This window comes from Megalops cyprinoides, chromosome 2 (genome assembly GCF_013368585.1).
Source record: "Megalops cyprinoides isolate fMegCyp1 chromosome 2, fMegCyp1.pri, whole genome shotgun sequence".
NCBI lineage: Eukaryota > Metazoa > Chordata > Actinopteri > Elopiformes > Megalopidae > Megalops > Megalops cyprinoides.
Window position 1 is genome coordinate 15,305,001 of NC_050584.1, and position 18,480 is coordinate 15,323,480.

Here is an 18,480-nt window from a genome sequence, read left to right on the forward strand (position 1 = left end):
CACTTTTGATTTGTTCAAGGATGGCAAAGAGAGAGAGTGTCATGCAAACATCATCCCGACAGGCGAATTCTGACAGCTATAATTGCAGGCTTGAAAATACAATGAAGATTTAATTGCTGTTTGTTTAAGAACAGTAAACACATGTGAACATACCTATGACCTTCATGTTCCACTCTGCTTGTTATTGCAGTATATCCTAATTAAATGGATACTATCTAAATGTTCTTTGCAGGCAGCTGTTTTAAAAGGATCCTGTGGCCGACTCTGTGGGCATCCACCAGACAGTGCTGAAAAACCATCATTTAAAAAAAAGGCAAAGAAGAGAACTCATGTCCTCTGAATAGAATTGAGTTGTTGATTGAATCATTTTGGAGCTCTGGTGTTTGAAGCCTGCTGTGACGAATACTGGTGATCCACCTCCCTTGGTGTGTCGTAAACCCCGCCTTGGAGATGAAAGTGAAAGTGTGCGAAGAAGAGAAAGAGATGGCGATATAGGCCAGAGTGACCGACGCTGTCACAAATGCCAAATGTTTATTGAGAATTATGTGGATGATTTCCTTGTTTGTAGCAAGTGCCCCCGCCTCACCCCGAGAGATGATCAGCCTCAAGGAAAGGAAGACAGACTACGAGTCGACTGGAACCAATGCCAGTTACCATGGAAACAAAGGCGAGCACACTTCCAGGAAAGATGCCATGGCAGGTGGGTTTTCACATAGTGCAGTGGTTCTGCTGCAGAAATGTGCACTGTGCCTCATTCCAGCCAGAGGGGTGTACAAGGTTATTTGCTTGGCTAATTGGAAAGCCAAACTTGTGCTGTTTTATAGCTACTTAATTTCAGCAACATGCAAAGGAGTGACAGTTCCTAATGAAGTGTGATCAGCAGACGTTTTCAATAATTATCCTTTGTTTTGTTCATCAAAGGCATTTGGGGTTCATCTTCCCTTCAAGGTCAGGGGGTTGTCTGGAGACAAGTACATGCTTAACGATAATGACTTAAAGCCATTACAAAACAACTGCAGAGGAGATCCTTTTGCACATTTACTAGTTTAAAATAGGTAGTGCTCAGAAGAGTCTTGCCTGTCTGGCAGTACCTTTTTCTGAATACATGTAATGCATGCGTGGCGTTGTCTCATTATGAGTGATGCATGATGCATGCAAGAGTAATGGGATCATTCATTTGCTTTTTTGAATCATTTTTCTGATGTTTCACTCGTGTTCTGGAGAGCTTAATTTGCTTCAAGTGTATGTAACCTTCAGGGTGGAATCATAGCACCACTAATAAAAAATGGTCTATTCTAAAAATAAATGAGCTCTTCTATCTATTTGTTGCATCAAAATGTTTTAGCAACCTATAGGGCTATATCATGGCACAACCTGCTAGCTACTTTTTTAGCTTAATTGTTTTCTATGTTAATTTCAGAGAGGATCTACACTGAACATAAAACATACTAGAAAGAAAGATTTTGAAGAGTGTTAGTGTATAGCACGTGTATCATAAAATAACAGCTCTCTCTTAATGTGATTTCAGTACTTATTTGTTTTAGTCATGTGCCATATTGTGTACAGCAGCCAGAGAACCCTCCTTTGCCCAGGCCTATTATGATGAACAGTCTCTGAGTAGGCATATCCATGGTTTGTTGTCATGTTCTCCCATAGTTGATATACAGAGTGCTTAACCAATCAGATTGTGACAAATGACTGTCAGGGGAAACTTCTAGAAGAAAATAATCCAAAAAAACAAGATTTACAGTATTTTTCACAACGTTTTGTTTATGAAGAGTAATTGTCAAATCTATGGTTTAAATGAGAAGGAGTGATAAATGTTTAATTTTGCGCTCTGACCATGACCTATGTAGCCTGTTTTACTGTGCAGCTGTTAACCTCCCCCCCCCTCACCCCCACCTCCATTATAGCACTACAGGACTGGAGTATGGCCGCTGCCTGGGGAGTCACATATCTTCACCTGTCACAGGGTTGTGACACTGCTTTAAATCTGTAACCCTCAGCAACAGCAGTCTACAGTGTGAACTGAAAGAGGATTATATTCCCCACTGTGGGACGCCCTCAGTCAATCACAGCCCCTGTCTAAGCCTGCACTGATGGAGTAATGATGTATAATTCTGTTGGAGCGATCTTTGCGATGTGGCTGTGCTCCACGGAGCTCCGTAGATATCTCCATCACTGCTCTCTTGATTGGGTGAATTCCAACAGGAGCTGTAAACGGGTTTGATCCCTGCCCGTGACAGGCTTTCCCTCCTCAACCAGCTGCCTGGCTACTCTGCAGCAACCTCTTGGAGAGGTCGAAATTACATGACCTTGGCAGCATGTTCCTCAGTGACACATCCTCACCTTGGATCGACCCATTAACTGCAAATGATTTCTGAAATGAAGGCTGCTGCCCTTTCTTCCTCTCCCTCTCTCCCTGTCTCAGTCCCATTCTGTGTGTTCCTCCTAGCAGCATATACTGCGTGTACACCCAGGACTCACTCACACTCTGCCTGTTATCTACCTTTCATCCTTCAGTGCAAATCTCAAGTGGGACCTCAACGTTGTTCCGGAATTCATATGTGACAGCTAATGAAGACATCAAACACAACCAGGTGAGGGTCGCCAACAAGTCCCACGTGTGCCCCTGCTATTCTCGGAAATATTTACTTTGTACATTTATAACAGAGGCTGCATTTTGATCTCGAGATCTTTGATGTTCTGGGGAAAGTACCGAACATTGCAAAACGTGAAAATTTGCTAATGATTTAGCTAATTATGATTTAGTAGTCTGCAAAAAATACATGATTAAACAGCCTCAACTATGTCTTTTTAATTCAGTGGTACTGTATTTTGAAAGTGACGTTTACAAGGAAGCAAGTGCTGTTGTATCATAATATGAAATAGCACTTAGATGAACACTGAACTATGAAAAAGATTAAAGAAGATATTGAGAAAGGGCACGTGTATTGCAGTTACCTAAACTGTCTCTGTTTAAACACATTTGTAATGAAATTTGTTTTGGAACTAACCTTTCTGTTATCTTATTTTATGTCGGGTAGCAAATAAGGATATTCTTGGGGCTACTAAAAACACGCCCTTATCGCAGTTTCTCAAAAAGTTGTAAAGTTCAACATTCATGTGTTCTTTTGTACCCCAGTTTTAATCAGTTTACGGTCCACAAAGATTCCTGACAGCCTTCTTAAAGGTTATCAGACAGAACTCGGCAACTAATTACTTTCTGTCCTCCTTTGTAAAGTCTCAGAAGCAGTGTTTTCATTTGTCTGGGTTTGGATTTGTGCTCTAGATGGCCAAGAGTGTGAAAGAATGACATTCAATTACATTACTCTCTTGGCAAGAATTACATAACATAATGAGCCAGTGATGATGGGTGGCTTTAATAAAAACCTAATGTGATGGATGTAACAATAGGAGAATAACCTAGATATATTAGGTTTAGCAATAGTAATTACACAGAATGGAAAAATGATATGAGTGAATCTTGTAAACACATTATGCAATCTGTTTTTTTTTTTTTAATTCCATTTTAATCTTATCCAGGGGGGGTTTTCCTGTTCTGCAATCAAACCACCAGCTGCAGCACTGAAGGCTAACAAGCACTACTTTAGGGGTTAGAGAGGGAAAGCAACTATTTTTATGACAGAAGCAAAGAACATTATTTGTCCTATTAATTTGTCGCAGGCTCAGATTTTCTTTGTCATAGTACAGTAAATACAGAAACCAAAAGCAATGCATTGCGCTTTGGATCAAACTAAAATGTCTATGCATGTGCAGATAATAAACAAACCTTCCAAATGAAGAGCCAGAGGCTGCATAGCTAATTCGGATGCAGTTTCTTTTTAATTATTTCGAAGTGGGTCTATAGCGCAGTGCGCCAATGCAGCACAGGCGTTAGGAAACTTAACAGGTTGTGAGAACGTGGCGTAAAGGCATAGAATGTAAAAATGTAAATAACGTTAGTCACCCTGCATAAGCCCATCTGGCAAGCAAGTAAACACTGAAATGTAGGACGTCCCACCACTAAAACAATGCATTAGTCAGCATGCCATTTTGGGCTCTGGCTCCCAAGTATTTTATTTCTTGTTTTATTGTATTATTAAGAATAAAAAATTAGTTAAATGTCTCGAAAGAGTCCAGAAGGTACATTTAAACATTGGGAGAGAAAGTAGAATAATTTTCTTACATTTTTTACATTAATGACTGTTTATTTTGTGTCAGTAACTTAATGGGCCCAAGCCAGTGGCTCTCAAAAGTTATCTGTTTAACAGTGGTTGCGCTTCTTACTCATGTATTTCAGGCTCATGTTAATGAATTCCGGTCTCATATTTCTGAATGCTAATGAGCAGTTTTTGCTGTTTTACTCTTATGGAACATTGGCTGCTGTTGCTCACGCATTTTAACTTGCGTTTCACAGCCACTTGTTTTGTTCAAAATAACGAGCATGTGTCACCGCCGGAATTGGTTTCAACTAGACAGGATGATAGTAATGAGTCAGTGGACAAAGACTGCTTCCACTGGAAATGGTGGCAGGCAGTTGTCTCCTGATCAGCACCAATCTGGCATGGAATATGTTTCTTGTGAGCAGACAGCATGTTTTCCAACCCTTTTTTTTACCAATTAGCATGCTCATTTACATTTTAATTAACAGTATCAATGTTTGCTGAAATCAATGACTGCCTTTAAAGAGGCATGAATGTAAACTTTGTTTGCACTCTCAGGTGCCCATAGTTAAAAATGTGTCATTATATGACACTTTAGTGCCAATCACCAAATCAGTGAAGCTGAAAGAGGACAATAAAATGAAAACACAACAGAAATATGTCTTACCCATTGCTATAGTGCTGAGTTGATTGACAGCTTCAAGGCCACTGACCTTGTGTCACAGGACTTTTGAGGGTTTAGGATGCTGCCTTGTCTCACTCAGTCTCCTCCCACATAAAACTGAAGTGGTGAGTCCTGTTGTTACTCTCTCCTAGATCCCAGCCCAGCCTGCTCCACAAGAGAGCGCCCGAAAAGACTACGAGACATTTCCTCCCTTTCAAAACTCCACTAGAAACTTTGAAGAGTCTTTCTTTGAGGATCAAGTGCATCACCGCCCCCCGCCCGCTACAGATTTAAATATGCACCTGGGACTGAAGTCGACCGGCAACTACGTGGACTTCTACTCAGCAGCCCGCCCCTATAGTGAACTCAACTACGAGACGAGTCACTACCCAGCCTCACCTGACTCCTGGGTCTAGGGACTGGTGTCCAACAGCAGCAAAGTGCTGGGAGGGGGGAGGGCGGGGGGATGACCGTGCATGTGCATGCATACCACATGACATTTTTCAGCAAGTTTTGTTTGTCAAAGCTCGTTCCATAGAGAGGTTCTATTGAAATGTGTGAGTGGGTTTGGGAGGGGCATATAGAGAGGAAAAGAGAGGGAGACAGAGAGAGAGAGAGAGAGAGAGAGAGAGGGAGAGAGGCCTTGGGGCACAGCATAAAGAGAGAATGCTTGAAAGATGACAGAGGGTTCTTATTGTGTGGGAAGTGAGAACCTTGACCTTTGGAGTCAAGGTGGAATAACAGTGAGGGTATTTGGAATGTCGAGGATGAAAAGGGGCTGCAAATATGTGGAATAGTAGGGAGACGGGTATGTGAAGCACAAGAAAAAAAAAAAACAAACAAATTGCTGTTTACAAGAGCTTGGGGAACAGCTTTTCACATTTCGTTTATTACTTTTTCTTCGTTGTGAACCCAAGGCTTCAACCTGCATTTTGTGTAGCATCCCCTGCACAAGACGGATGCCTCCTGCCTTTTACTTTATTTTCTGTCTTTTTTTTTAATTTGTACTTTTTTAATTCTTTGTTGTAAAGTATTTGATGTACATTACAGAGATACAAGTGCATTGTGTATATTACACGAATGCCACTGTGTCCCTTCTTCAGTGGCTCTTACTATTGTTTTACGGATACCTACAAAAAAAAGAGAAAAAACATTGGAAAGACATATGACTCACCAACATATCCTTTCCAAACAAAGTATGTTTTAACAGCAAGAAGGAAGTATTTAGCAGTATTGTTCGTTCTGATAATGTGAATTTGTTTGTGGCAACTAAGCAAACGTTCTAAGCAGTTCAAGACAGTTAACAGAACATCATTCCACACTCCTTGTCGATGAAGTGCTTTTTCACTGCCTAAAAAGTTTAGATGTAGATATTTGAAATAGATTTTTTTTTCCTTTTTTTGGTTTTCACTTATACCAGGTTTTCTTTATGATGATACAGTGTTAAATGATAATAAATACAACTTTGTTTGTCCTCCATATTTGCATAAAACCTGTCTGTTCCACTAGTATCTCAGTTCCCTGTGCTTATATTAAAACAGGACTAACATTGTGCCAAACTTCATTATCTCTGGTATCTCTTCAAACCTGGAGATAATTTGGAACTTTAGTTGAAGTTTACATTCTATGACTAGTTATGTGTTCTCCTGATGCCAGTTTGTAAATGCTTTTTGTTCCTAAATGTGTTTTAATGGAATTAAGCTATACCTAGACTACACTGGAAGATTACCAGGAGGGCAAAATCTTTGAGAGCTTAATTCCCTCCAAAGATGTACAAATCTGTCACTCAATGTTAGCTGAGCGTGTGTTGTAAGTTGATCAATGTTTGAGAAGAGAGGCGTTTTTTTTTTTTTTCCAAGACGGGTGGCTTCTACTGTTTGAATTTACATTGCAAAACAAGGTAAATCATCATAGACTACAATGTTAATAGAGAATGATAAATATATATATATAGATATAAATATATATAATTTTTATGTGCAGATGTGTGTGTGTCACTAAAAGCAACAACGTTATAAAAAAGACATGTAATATAGGATTCTGTTCACATCAATGTTCTGATCCCGAAAAAAGAAAAGAGGAAAAAAAAATCACTTGAAGATATTGACCTCCTGATCTGAGTTATGTTGTTTCCAAGCTATATAGATTATCAGTCTAAAATCTGGGTGATGTTCGGATGCCAGGAAAATAAATGACTCTGTGCAATCTTCAGAGCTGTTCCGCATATCCTGCTCTTGATATTTACATTTGAAAGCAAACACAATCCTCTGAACGTTCACACACCACATCCGATCACCTGCACTGCAACGTGTGCACACAGCGTTTTACTTTGATGTTGTTGCTTCAGACCAGGTGTTTTAAATAATTGTGGATATTTTTATTGCCTCAAGACTTTGCAGCTGCTAAGATATAAACCGACCATCTCAGACACACTGTTTCGGGTGGTTTAATTATTGACCAGATTCTTTTGTTTGATTGCTTCATCTTCCACAGCCATTTATTTCGACAGTGTGTGGAGTGAACAGGACTGGTGTTAACCTGTTGTGACATTTACACAGTCGCATCATACAAGCAGAGTTTGTTATGTTCCTAAATCCTAAAATTCATAATTTTCTTTCTGAATCCTTACCAGTTACATGTGAGAGTATATATTTCCAAGGAATTCATATTCTTGTCTTCGTAAGAGACACATCATCACTATCATCTTTTCAAACGTTAAAACACCCAACAAACTGAAGATGAGTGAAACCAAAATTAAAGTAGATTCTATTCAATTCATTACTATGGAACTCATCTTTCGTACTCAAACTGTGCTTGTTCTGAAAAATACAATCACATAGTGGATGACTAACTGATAGTTTTTGTCTGTAAAAGAGCCTTTCATCACTCTTTGCAACCCAAGTCCCACAGAAGCTTCTCCAGAGAAAGGAGGAAGAGTTGTCTCCTCTGTTGTGCTGAGTGTAGCAACAGTGTTGTGATGGGTTCTTTCATATTCACAGAATTTCATTATATATGAAACAAGTAATATTCTCAGGTGCTATCTGACCACCGTGTGCTTTGTTCTTACTTTTAATTAGAAAATGTGTTTACAAAGATTTTATATTTAAAGGAAAAAAGGCTATCCATAATTGCATTCATTACATTGCATTACATTCATTTAGCAGATGCTCTTATTCACAGTGAATTCCAGCACAAGAGAACAGAAGTGTATCCATTCAAACTGAATGAGCAACAGTGTCAGACCAGTCTAAAAACACTCCAGTGACTGTGAGTATAAGATTATTGAACCCCTGCCACAAGTTAACTTGTGTAACCTGACTAGACAAGGGAAGCCAAGTATACTACCATACATCAGTCACTAGATCACAGAATCCAAAACACATCACAATGCTACACATAAAATGAACAGCAAGTAACACAAGTAGCAGGAGTTAGGAGGTGAGCACTGATGTGGAACCAAAATGCAGAAGAGAAGATGGCCAGTGATTCTGCTGTCCTGACTCCCGTGGGAGTGGAGTGGTTTATTCCATCACTGAGGGACCAGTACAGACAGGGATCGTGTTTGAGAGGACCCGTCGGGACGGGACAGTCAGATGGCCCATGGTTGCAGAGCGTGGCAATCTTGGCAGAACCCAGGGCTTGAAGACCGAACGTAGATATATGGGGGCTGTCCAACTTCACTGTCCTGTATGCCAGCACCAAGGTTTTTTACTTTATGCGAGTGATAACGGGCAGCCAGTGAAGCGAGGTGAGGAGGGGAGTAACTTGACTACGTTTAGGGGGATTCTAGACAAGTCAGGCAGCTGCATTCTGGATCAGTTGCAGAGGTCTGACGGCAGGTAGAAAGACAAACGAAGAGGGAATTACAGTTCAGGCGTGAATGGTGTAGAATGCATGGTGAGGTAGGGCCGAATGCTTTGGATGTTGTACAAAAAGAATCTGCACGCCCAACTCACCGCTACAATGAGAGGAGAAGGGCAGTTTGCTATCACGTGTTACCGCCAAGGCTTTTGACAGTGCTAGTGGTGAAATGGATTGTAGAGTCTAGGCTGTTGGAGTGCAGAGTTTTCTAGAGAGATCATGGAGAATCAATGTGGGTCTGGTATTTTCATTTTGAGCAGACAACAGCATAAGTCAGAATGAGATTTAGTCATTAGGCAAGGTATGAAAGAATTTAATGACAAAGCTCTCAATGGAGAGCATACAAACACAGATTATTTGAATCTGAGGAAATCATTTTCCAGGGCATTATATAAGACAACTTAAAAAACTTTCATTAATACTGTAAAATCTTAAATTACAAAGTACAAAGTGAGTACACAGAAAAATGAGGAACTGCAAGACAGTGATTCATTACAACTCATTGTTATCCTAAACTTATCTTAGTTATTCTTCATCGTACCCCTCGTCAAGTGTTAAGTGTCAGCACCTGGTTGCAGTGTGGTATTGGGTCTTTCCAAATTGTAAGCTTGCCTCCTGCTGGCTGAAGTTCCAAAAACACAGGCAGAAAAACAAGCAGCATTGTGTATAATATGTAGCTAATCTAAATTCAGCTTTGGGTTGCAATTTACACCTCAGAAAAAGGGTTAACGATATGATAAAAAATACTGTAAAATTGCAAAGGTGAGTTGGAATTTCCTGAACCTCCCCCAGAGTGTACGGCTTGTTACAGGGAGAGAAATGGCATACTAACAAGTGTGAGGATGTACTGTAGGTGATATAACAGCTGTAATACGCAACCAAGTTTGAGCAAAACATACTCAGAAGATGTGCTCACTTTTAACTGGCTATTCTTATTCTTCGTTGTCTAAACAAGGAATAAGCATAGCCTAACCAAAAACTGTGACCCAAGCCAGGCTTATTGGGGCCCCATCAACCCCAATAAGTTTGGCTACATGATGAACTTGTGGATATGGAACAGTGTGTTCTTTACCTTCCAGAATGTGAATATTCCATATTTCACCATGTAGATGCAGCTACCCGTTCCCATATGTTGTTCTTGTGAGGTAAAACTTGGGGATCAAGTGGCTCCCTCACGAACTTGTAGAGGTGGAAGCTGTGGGGTGTGACCAGGGAGGCCAGGAGACAGCTACTGGACCAAAACCTTAATACAAGCCATAATCTACAGCTCAGCCATGGCCTCAGCAAGGAACATAAAGCATTTGTCTCCACCAGGCATTTGTGATGTACAGTATGGCTTTACAGTGTTGTCTGCAGCAGTCAACAACACGCGAAAGGGCCGGGGGAGGAGGCGTAACTTATTTCTCTCTTACACAGGGCTTTTCATAAAACACAATCTGCTCCCTGAGGACACAGCCACCTCCTATTTTGAAATAGTGCACTGGCTAGAATCGTGTGTCACAGCACAGAATAACCCAATAGGCTTTTTTTTCTTCCCAGTGATTCTATGAGACAGGATTAGGTGTGCCGTCTAATAAATCCTGCCTTTGAAACTTATGCCATCTGTATCCCCCATTTCCTGCCAGTTTGTACATTATTTTGCTCCTCTTTCTGCACTACGCCTCTGCCATTATTTGCTCTTCTGGGAGAAATTAGGAATCAATACTGTGAAAAGTAGGTGAAAGTAAAAAGCTACAGTGTGTGCAGCTAGAATGATCAAATCAAGTGACACAAGGAGAGTACTGCACCCTAGTAGACCTATGAGTGTGTAGACACTTTTATACGCATGTTTCCATGAAGCCTTGTCGCTGTCCTTTACACAGGCAAAGACAGAGGCAAAACAAAGTAGTCAATATTTTCAGATTTATTTCACAACATATATTTATTTATATTCACTGACAACTATATGAATTCGCTGGACTAGATGGGCGTGGTCAGACAAGGGCAGGGCTTGATATTTTAACTCTACTTTCATTTAGTCCTGTACCATTGTGAATACCAATTGTGAATGAGCTGAGATAGATGCATTAAATTAATCTCAAACCTTTTATCAGAATTTTAACCTTGTATACCTCTGGACAGGGATTTTACACTTTACATACTACTGGTGATACCAAGCATGCGGTCTCGTCTTATCACCTGCAGAAAACCTCTTATTGTGGAAATTGTTAGTCTGAGACATACAATTCTCTCTTAGCAGATTTGCTTGCGCATCTTCCTGCCCTAATTTGGTTTTCTTCAACCCAATATCTCCTGGAACCCTAAAGAAATCAAATCTGAGTGGGTTGCTTTATCATGTAATCAGAGCAGCAGTACTGACAGAGTTGTATGTGATCTGATTGGATTTACCAACCTAATGTAGCACTCATTTCCACAAACGCACTAAAATCCCCACGTTGGGGGTTACAGGCATGTTGCATCATGCCTAGATTAGATAAAAGGCATCCCTGTTCAGAACTGAAATAGTTTACCTTAGCAGTATGTCTAGTACTGACAGCACTACCTTGTGAAGGACAGCTCCATTTGAAAAACGGTGTCTACAGTCTACAGTGTCTCTGCATCAAATACTATGGATGACAAACTACCACCATACGTTTGCACAGGGAGTACATTTTATGAGATAAACTAGCCTTTTTAGGCAACTTTTACGTTTCTGAGCTGAAATGCCATTAAACATTGGCCGTAATTTACAACATTATGGAGTACAAACTAAAGATAATGCTAATACCCAGGGTATGTGTGTAGGTCTGCATTATTCAGTGTAAGAGACTTCCCCTCAGTGGACAGGGCACTTATCTCATGTGGCATGAAAGCTGGTTTTCAGTGTACCACTGTGCTATCTTTTACTTCAGGACAAATGTTTCTCAGACAATGTTCAGTTTCCTGTATGCAATCTCCAGCTCAGAGCAGAGTTCACTGCTAGAGGTCTCACATAGAATCATTTTCTGATTAAACAAAGGTTAACAGCCATGCCTCAGCACCATACACTGAAGACAGAATTATTCATGAGAGAAAAAAAAAAAATTAAATTCTTTTTGGAGAAATTCGAAGGCACAGGGCTCCTGAGGGTTATTAACTGAAGTCCACATAAGTAATGGAAACATTTAGATTTTGCAACTTTTCAAATACACAGAATCATAAGTCTATGGAAAATCCTCTGACTAGTGCTCATAATCTTCATATTGCCTCCGCGTGAACTGGTTGAGCTGAACATAGCATGATGTGTTCCAGTGTGATGACACATCCATAATAATCTAGAGCTGTTCTTTGAAAGCTGTCCGTGAAAATAACATAACGTCCTTCTTTGAACATGTCAGGTGTTTACAATACATGTGTGATTTAAAAATTTCAGGATTTTGGGAAAAGCCATAAAGTGTTTGAAATGTGAACACAGGGAAAGTACTTAGTTGGATGCACCAAGAAAACAAGAAGTACTGTAAATGGCCATGAGCAGATCCCCAAACATTTGATTCGTCCAACCCAACACTTTCCCTGGGTTTCATTTTCTCATTGAACCACCCTAGGTGCCTTTAACAGCCTTGAGATTTCACAGCACAAACTGAAGGCAGATCACTGCCTTGTAAATAAGCATCATATTTGAGTCAATACTTAGGCTTGTAGCTATTCAGGTTTGACTAAAGCGAAGTAATTTGTGCAGCTACATTTAGTTCCACATCTTGCGAGGAATGGCAATGTATTCATTGACGATTCACTAGGTGAGTAATGCTTTCTGTCGCCCGTGGCTATATGAATGAAGTCTGAATATTGCTTCCCTCCATGTTCATAGTGTTTAACTGGATCAGGACTGTGCCATAGGGAGAATACAATGCAGCATGTCCACTTTTTTAAATTATGTTTTTTTCGTTGTTGGTCTCTATATTATTCACCTGGAATATAACACAGTCACTTCTTCAGTGACCCAGGCCTCGCACATGATGCAGCCAGTATGAATAAATCCGTCGATGTCATCAGATCATGTCATCAACGCAAGCATCAAAGGTAGTTCATTCCTGCTTCCAATCGTCCCCCTACTCTTTCTTTCTGTTCCTTTCTCTATCTCTCACCCTCCTTCTCCCCCTACTCCCCCCCACCTCTCTCTTTCTCTGTCTCCCTCTCTCTCTCCCTCTTCCTCCTCCTTGTGCCCCTGCACTGCACCATGACTATGCTTCAGTACACATCATTGGAATTCCTTCCAGCACTTTCCACTGAATGGAGTAACACTGGAAAGGTACCTTCATCTGTCAATATCCAGTCATCATGGAATATATACTTTTTTTTTTTTTTTTTGCTGTGATGCCTTATGAAAAAATGTTGGTGTCACTTGGTAGAAACAGCATTTCACTCTGTCTGTCAAACCTAGTGGGCTCTTCTATGATATCCTTGTGCTTTCTATGCAAACTGCCTCTATATCGCAAACTGTTACAAATGCTGCCTGCAGACCACATCCCCTCTCTTAAATATGTGCATACAGAGTAGACTGAAATGGGCATCAGCTTGAAATTATTACCCACAGGGCTTTGCTTTGTCATTTGATCTGTGGCAATTTGTTTCAATTTCAATGTCACAGCCAGTAAAATATTGCTTGATGACCACAAAGCCACTAGAAAGGAAAAAGTCTGATATCATTAGAGGGGAAACTTTATGGCATCTTATCAGCGGGACCTGCATGCTGAAGAAACCACTGTATGCTTCTTGATTGTACTGACAAACTACAGCTAGCACTTATGCTCATGCATTAGTTATGCTTAAATTAATATTATATCCGATTATTTCACTGAAATCAAATGAGAAATATCACCACTGAAGATTTCCAACAGTTTTTCTGTGTTGATTTCCAGCTGGATCTCTTGAGACTGGGCAGGGCTTTTGGATCGATGTTGCATGTTTTGGTGAATCAATATTTTGAAAAGGTTTAAGTCTCCCCTCTAGTGGCGACAGTTGACCTAGGCCTACGCGTATTGCCCATCATTATGCAAACGGTGGTCTGCATACTACATATAGCCAGTTATCTTGCTAGCTATGATGTATGTATATAAATATTTTTTTCCAGTTGAATTCAATCCAAAAATACAAAAATACTTGAGCAAGCAACACAAAAACAAACAAAAAAGATAATAAAATTTTAAGGTAAATTTTATTAAATATGCTGGGGAGGGTTCCATTATAACTCTTGCTCTTCAATATTTTAGAGCTATAGGCTGTGAAAGTATGTTGAGAGAGGTAACATTAGCTACCTGTAACTAACTGTATTAAGAAATATTACTTAGGCACAAGAAGAGGAAAATATTTGCAGATTTCCTGTGAAGCATACATAAAGGACCTACTTTGTTTTACTTGCAAGGTTTTAAATGACTTTTTGTATCCTATGCAGACCTTTGTGTTGTAAACAGCAAGCTGTACTACTGTCAGCTAGCTAATGCTCATTTCAGTTTTACTTGCACAATTCTTGCAATTCTACAATTCATACATTTCTAGCTAGCTACAGTATCACAGTATCTCATTTTATAACCATCTACCAAGTATATTTCACATGAAGGAAGGCTTGAAGAATATAACTTTTTTATTGTACCCCCCCCCCCCCCCAAAAAAAAAAAAAGAAAGCTATTACCTTCATCCATCCTGACCTCAGTTACCAACCCATGGTACATTTACAGCTCACCTTAACAAGAGTCATCCTCAAAGAACCAAGTTGTACTGAGATCTTAATGTAAGGATTGGTTACTGTTCATGCCTTACAAAGGAAGCAATGCAAGGCTCAGTCTAGTCACAGTTTATACATAACCAACAACATGGTCTACATGACATTAATTTAAATGGTCTCGGTAGTGTATTTTTTAACTGATGAAGATGATTTTTGAATTGCATGAGGTATGAACGTCATTAGCATATTAGGCAAGCACTGTGTGTAATTTGCAACAGCTACTTCAGTGTCAAATTAAGTCATTTGCATAATATCTACTTTCATCTTAATTACATAAAATTTGCAGGGTCTTTCGTCTAATATCTTAATTCTTTGATAGATAGGCTTGCTGATGTGCAAATCATATTCTTTTTCATTGGTCACGGTGGACAGCTAGCTCCCTCAGTTCCTCCCATTTACACGTGCATGGCCTGTTTCACCTCTGACATGTTTGATAGGGAGGTTTTCAGCCTGTCATAACCCATTACAGAGACTGTTGACACTTTAGAGAGATGTGAATATTGCACTGATGACTGTGTTTGCTCTTGGAGTATAATGAGCCTTTGACAGTGATGTTTGGCCTCTTGGGTTGAGGAAACAGCTCATTATGTTAAAGGGCCCTGTAGCATGTGTGTTACTGGTCTGGACACTGACAGAGGACCATTTATTACATACTGTAACATCTCTTTCCTGCCTCTTAAAATGACTTAGTGAAATTAGTTAAAAAAAAAAAAAAGCTACCATTGAATATTGCATAGATGTTTTGCCTAGACATTTACTCTATATCCGAACTTAATCCAACTTAACCCCACTCTTGGGGGGCTGCTGTGTCAGCAGATTTTCAAGGCCCCCTATGTACTTAACCACATTATTCAACTAAATATTATGGTGACCACGTTCAGTTTACCTCCTCACTTCAGACACTGTGGGTGTTCTAAAGACAGCCGTAAAACCTGCTGCACAGCTATTCTGTTGTGACAGGGCAGAGACTACTGTTAGAGGTCATGATCTTCCCAAGTTGGTGACCCTCTAAAATCAAATGCAGGAATAATGTGGAGCAATGCAGGCTGTCAGGTTAGAATTCCTTATCCTAATTTTGCTTCTGTGTAGCAGCCAGCGGCACAAATGGATGCCCCCTTGACAGTATACAGCACCGTGTCACTGCTTCTGTTTTTTCAGCATCCGTCCTGCAAGTTGTAGCTTCAGTAAAGAGGAAGCGGTCTGCTGCTTCTAGTTTGAAGAAACTAGATATTTTTTCCCCTTATGGTGCTGTTTAGATAGATTTAACTGAATGTGTGTGACTTGATTTGACATTCTCTTATATGGTTATATTGTTACCTACAAGAGAGAGGGAAGGGCCTGTCAAAGTTTGTTGGAACTGAGTAAGCATTTGGGACCAGGCTGCAGCACATTTCTAAAGCACCTAACAGACCAGACCAATAAGCCTTCACACTGTCTTTCATTCAGATAGGAAAAACATTACTCCAGCATTTTTTTCTTATAACCCTTTTCTATTTTCAATTTAAAATAGAGAATAGACTGTCGAGTTGGGAGCATTTCCTGAAAATGGCTTGGACAGCAATAAATGTAATATGCTTTTGTGTGGCAAAAGTAATGAATTGATTAAAAAGGACTGTGGATTAAGCTATTGTGTGTCATTTCCTGGATCCAAACAAAAAAAAATGTTAATACTGTATTTTTCAATAATTACAGAAAAAAATGTCACCTGTGATTTCTCATGTTAGGCTATATCATGCTTCGGTCTCAGAGGACTTGGATTCTGGCCACATCCTGTGCAAAATCCTTCCATTTAAAATGTTACTACAGCAACAACAGAGCCACACAAACACTAAAGTCAGTTGGAGGTCATAGTGACATGACAGTCCTGGATTCATTCTTGTGCACTTATTTATTTTTTTTTTCTGTTGACATTTTAGGATATTTTGATGGAAAAAAAATTAATCATTATGCTAAAACTACCCTGAAAGGACTATAACTTCAATACATGCATTTGATGCATCAGCATTCAGACAATAATAAAAAAAAATGCTTTGGAAAGAAACCAAAATGGCTTATAAATTGTGTGCGGAATATCTGAATGAGTGACATTTGTGGCAATTTTCCAGATTCCACTCACTGCCTTTAAACTTAGACTGCACCTCGGGGCTTCCAGTCTTTGCATCTATCAGAGCAAGTGTAAAATCTGCTGTGACAAGACTGGTCGCAAGACCAAATTAAAACTGTTTCACACCTGCCACACAAGAGCCAAACTTTTGTTTCCAATATAGGATTTCTGTTTGAAAGGCATGGACTGACTGCTAATGATTGAAAAGCTCCCATGAATTTGTACCATGCATTGTCTCTTGCTCTTGCAGGGAGCCAAATTTAGGCAATATCAGCAGTATCACCATATGTGCCTTTGTTAAAAATTATTCCAAAATATGACCAGTGCATATGTTTTGTATTTTTAACAATACTCTGTAAATTCATTCTCATTCATCATCATTATAACATTCTGATCTGCAGACGTTATTACAGAAGGCAGACAATAAAAAATACAAAATCACTGGGTAACGATCTGAGATCTCAGAATTCATTCCATTAATACGACCTCTGTAACACCAAACACATATGCTATCCTCTCATTTTGCCACACTGATAACATGCTAGTATTATAAGGATAAATTTCTCCTCTTTGTTAGTGAACTCATCAAGAATCATTCATCTGTCATACCTGTACTGTATATTAACGTTCTGATTCATCCTTAGAGGAACCTTTTTTCTTCAAATAAGGCATCCGAAAATTATGCCTTGGCACTGTTATATTGAAATGTCTGTCTTCACAGGTCTGTGTGATGTAGTGGTGAGAATTGATCTATCAAGGCATTTGTATCATTTTGTTGTTGTTTAATTGTTTTATTTTTAAACAACTTTAGATCCCTTTGCTAGACTCTACACTTGCCCAAGCACTTACACTCACTTTGTAATTTTGCAGTAATTTTCCAGTCCATGGCTGTGGCCATATTCTTGGCACACTCTTGTGGCTTGATCATTGCCTTAATACAGGGACAAGAACAAGTTTAGAACTGCTTGGCAACCACAAGGCCTCACTGGATATTTCTCTCCTGCCGACGCCTCCTAATAGCACTGGTGAATGTATCATTCATGACATTTCATATTCTGAGCTCATTTAACCTGACTTGCTTATCTTCCAAAATAAAACTCTATCTGTATACCACAGTGCTTCTCATCTGAAGGGGCAATGGTCATAATAACTCACAATAACTGTGACCAGTCCTGCTTCTGTGGGAATCGGGTGTGCACAGCCCTTTCCTTTTGTACATGGGTAATCCAGCTCTACAGAGAGCCACTGCTTACCAATAGGTTCCATATCTTGACCTTGCATGATCTCATACATATTTAAACACATTGAGGGTGGAATGTTAATTTGATTCATGACACCGAAATGCTTTCCAAACTTAATTTGATGTAATTTAGAATTTTCCAGATTAAAAATCTTTACATAACCATCAAAGTATTTACTTGTGCAAGTGTGTAGTGTTTAAAGAAAATGAAAGTGCCTAGTTGGGAAGCATTTAACGTCAAATGCACAGAATGTAAAAAGTGAAAGGGGGTCATTTCAATTACATGTTGTTATCCTAGACCTCTAGTCCAGGAAAACTTTTTATTGCCTTTCTTGGTGAATGGCTGAAGATGAAGCATGCAATGGGGAAGAATAAAGTGGCGCTCTACAAGTGAGACTGAATGTCAAGCTGCATCACAAAGCCCTCTCTCACCGTAAAACACAGGTCCAGGCACAATCATTTCAAAGCCTATTGCCAGACCACCCTTTGCAAAAGCCTCTTAGAGATTATTGACTTGAGGACCCAATCAACAATGTGACCGCCTGCGCCACATAAAAGGCAAGCCGACAATAACAGGAGGAGTGTACTTCAGCTTGGAGGAAGATTTTGAGCTCTTAGGACTGGAGAGATGGAGCCGAGGTCTCTGTACCAGCCAAAACCAAATGTGGTAAGCCAGATGCTTGAACAGAAAACAAGGAGCACATC

General features: G+C 39.7%; 1 protein-coding gene across 3 annotated transcripts in view; it reads left to right on the forward strand.

The window, feature by feature from the left end:
- The window catches only part of ctnnd2a (catenin (cadherin-associated protein), delta 2a), a 271,850-nt gene extending 265,706 nt beyond the window's left edge, over positions 1-6,144 (forward strand). For all 3 annotated transcript variants that reach the window (XM_036520857.1, XM_036520856.1, XM_036520858.1), the window contains 3 exons: positions 569-700; positions 2,524-2,600; positions 4,983-6,144. In XM_036520857.1, coding sequence (XP_036376750.1) covers positions 569-700; positions 2,524-2,600; positions 4,983-5,246 — 473 coding nt within the window. In that variant the 3' untranslated portion in view covers positions 5,247-6,144. The remainder of the gene's footprint in view (positions 1-568; positions 701-2,523; positions 2,601-4,982) is intronic.
- The last annotated feature ends 12,336 nt before the right edge of the window (positions 6,145-18,480 follow it).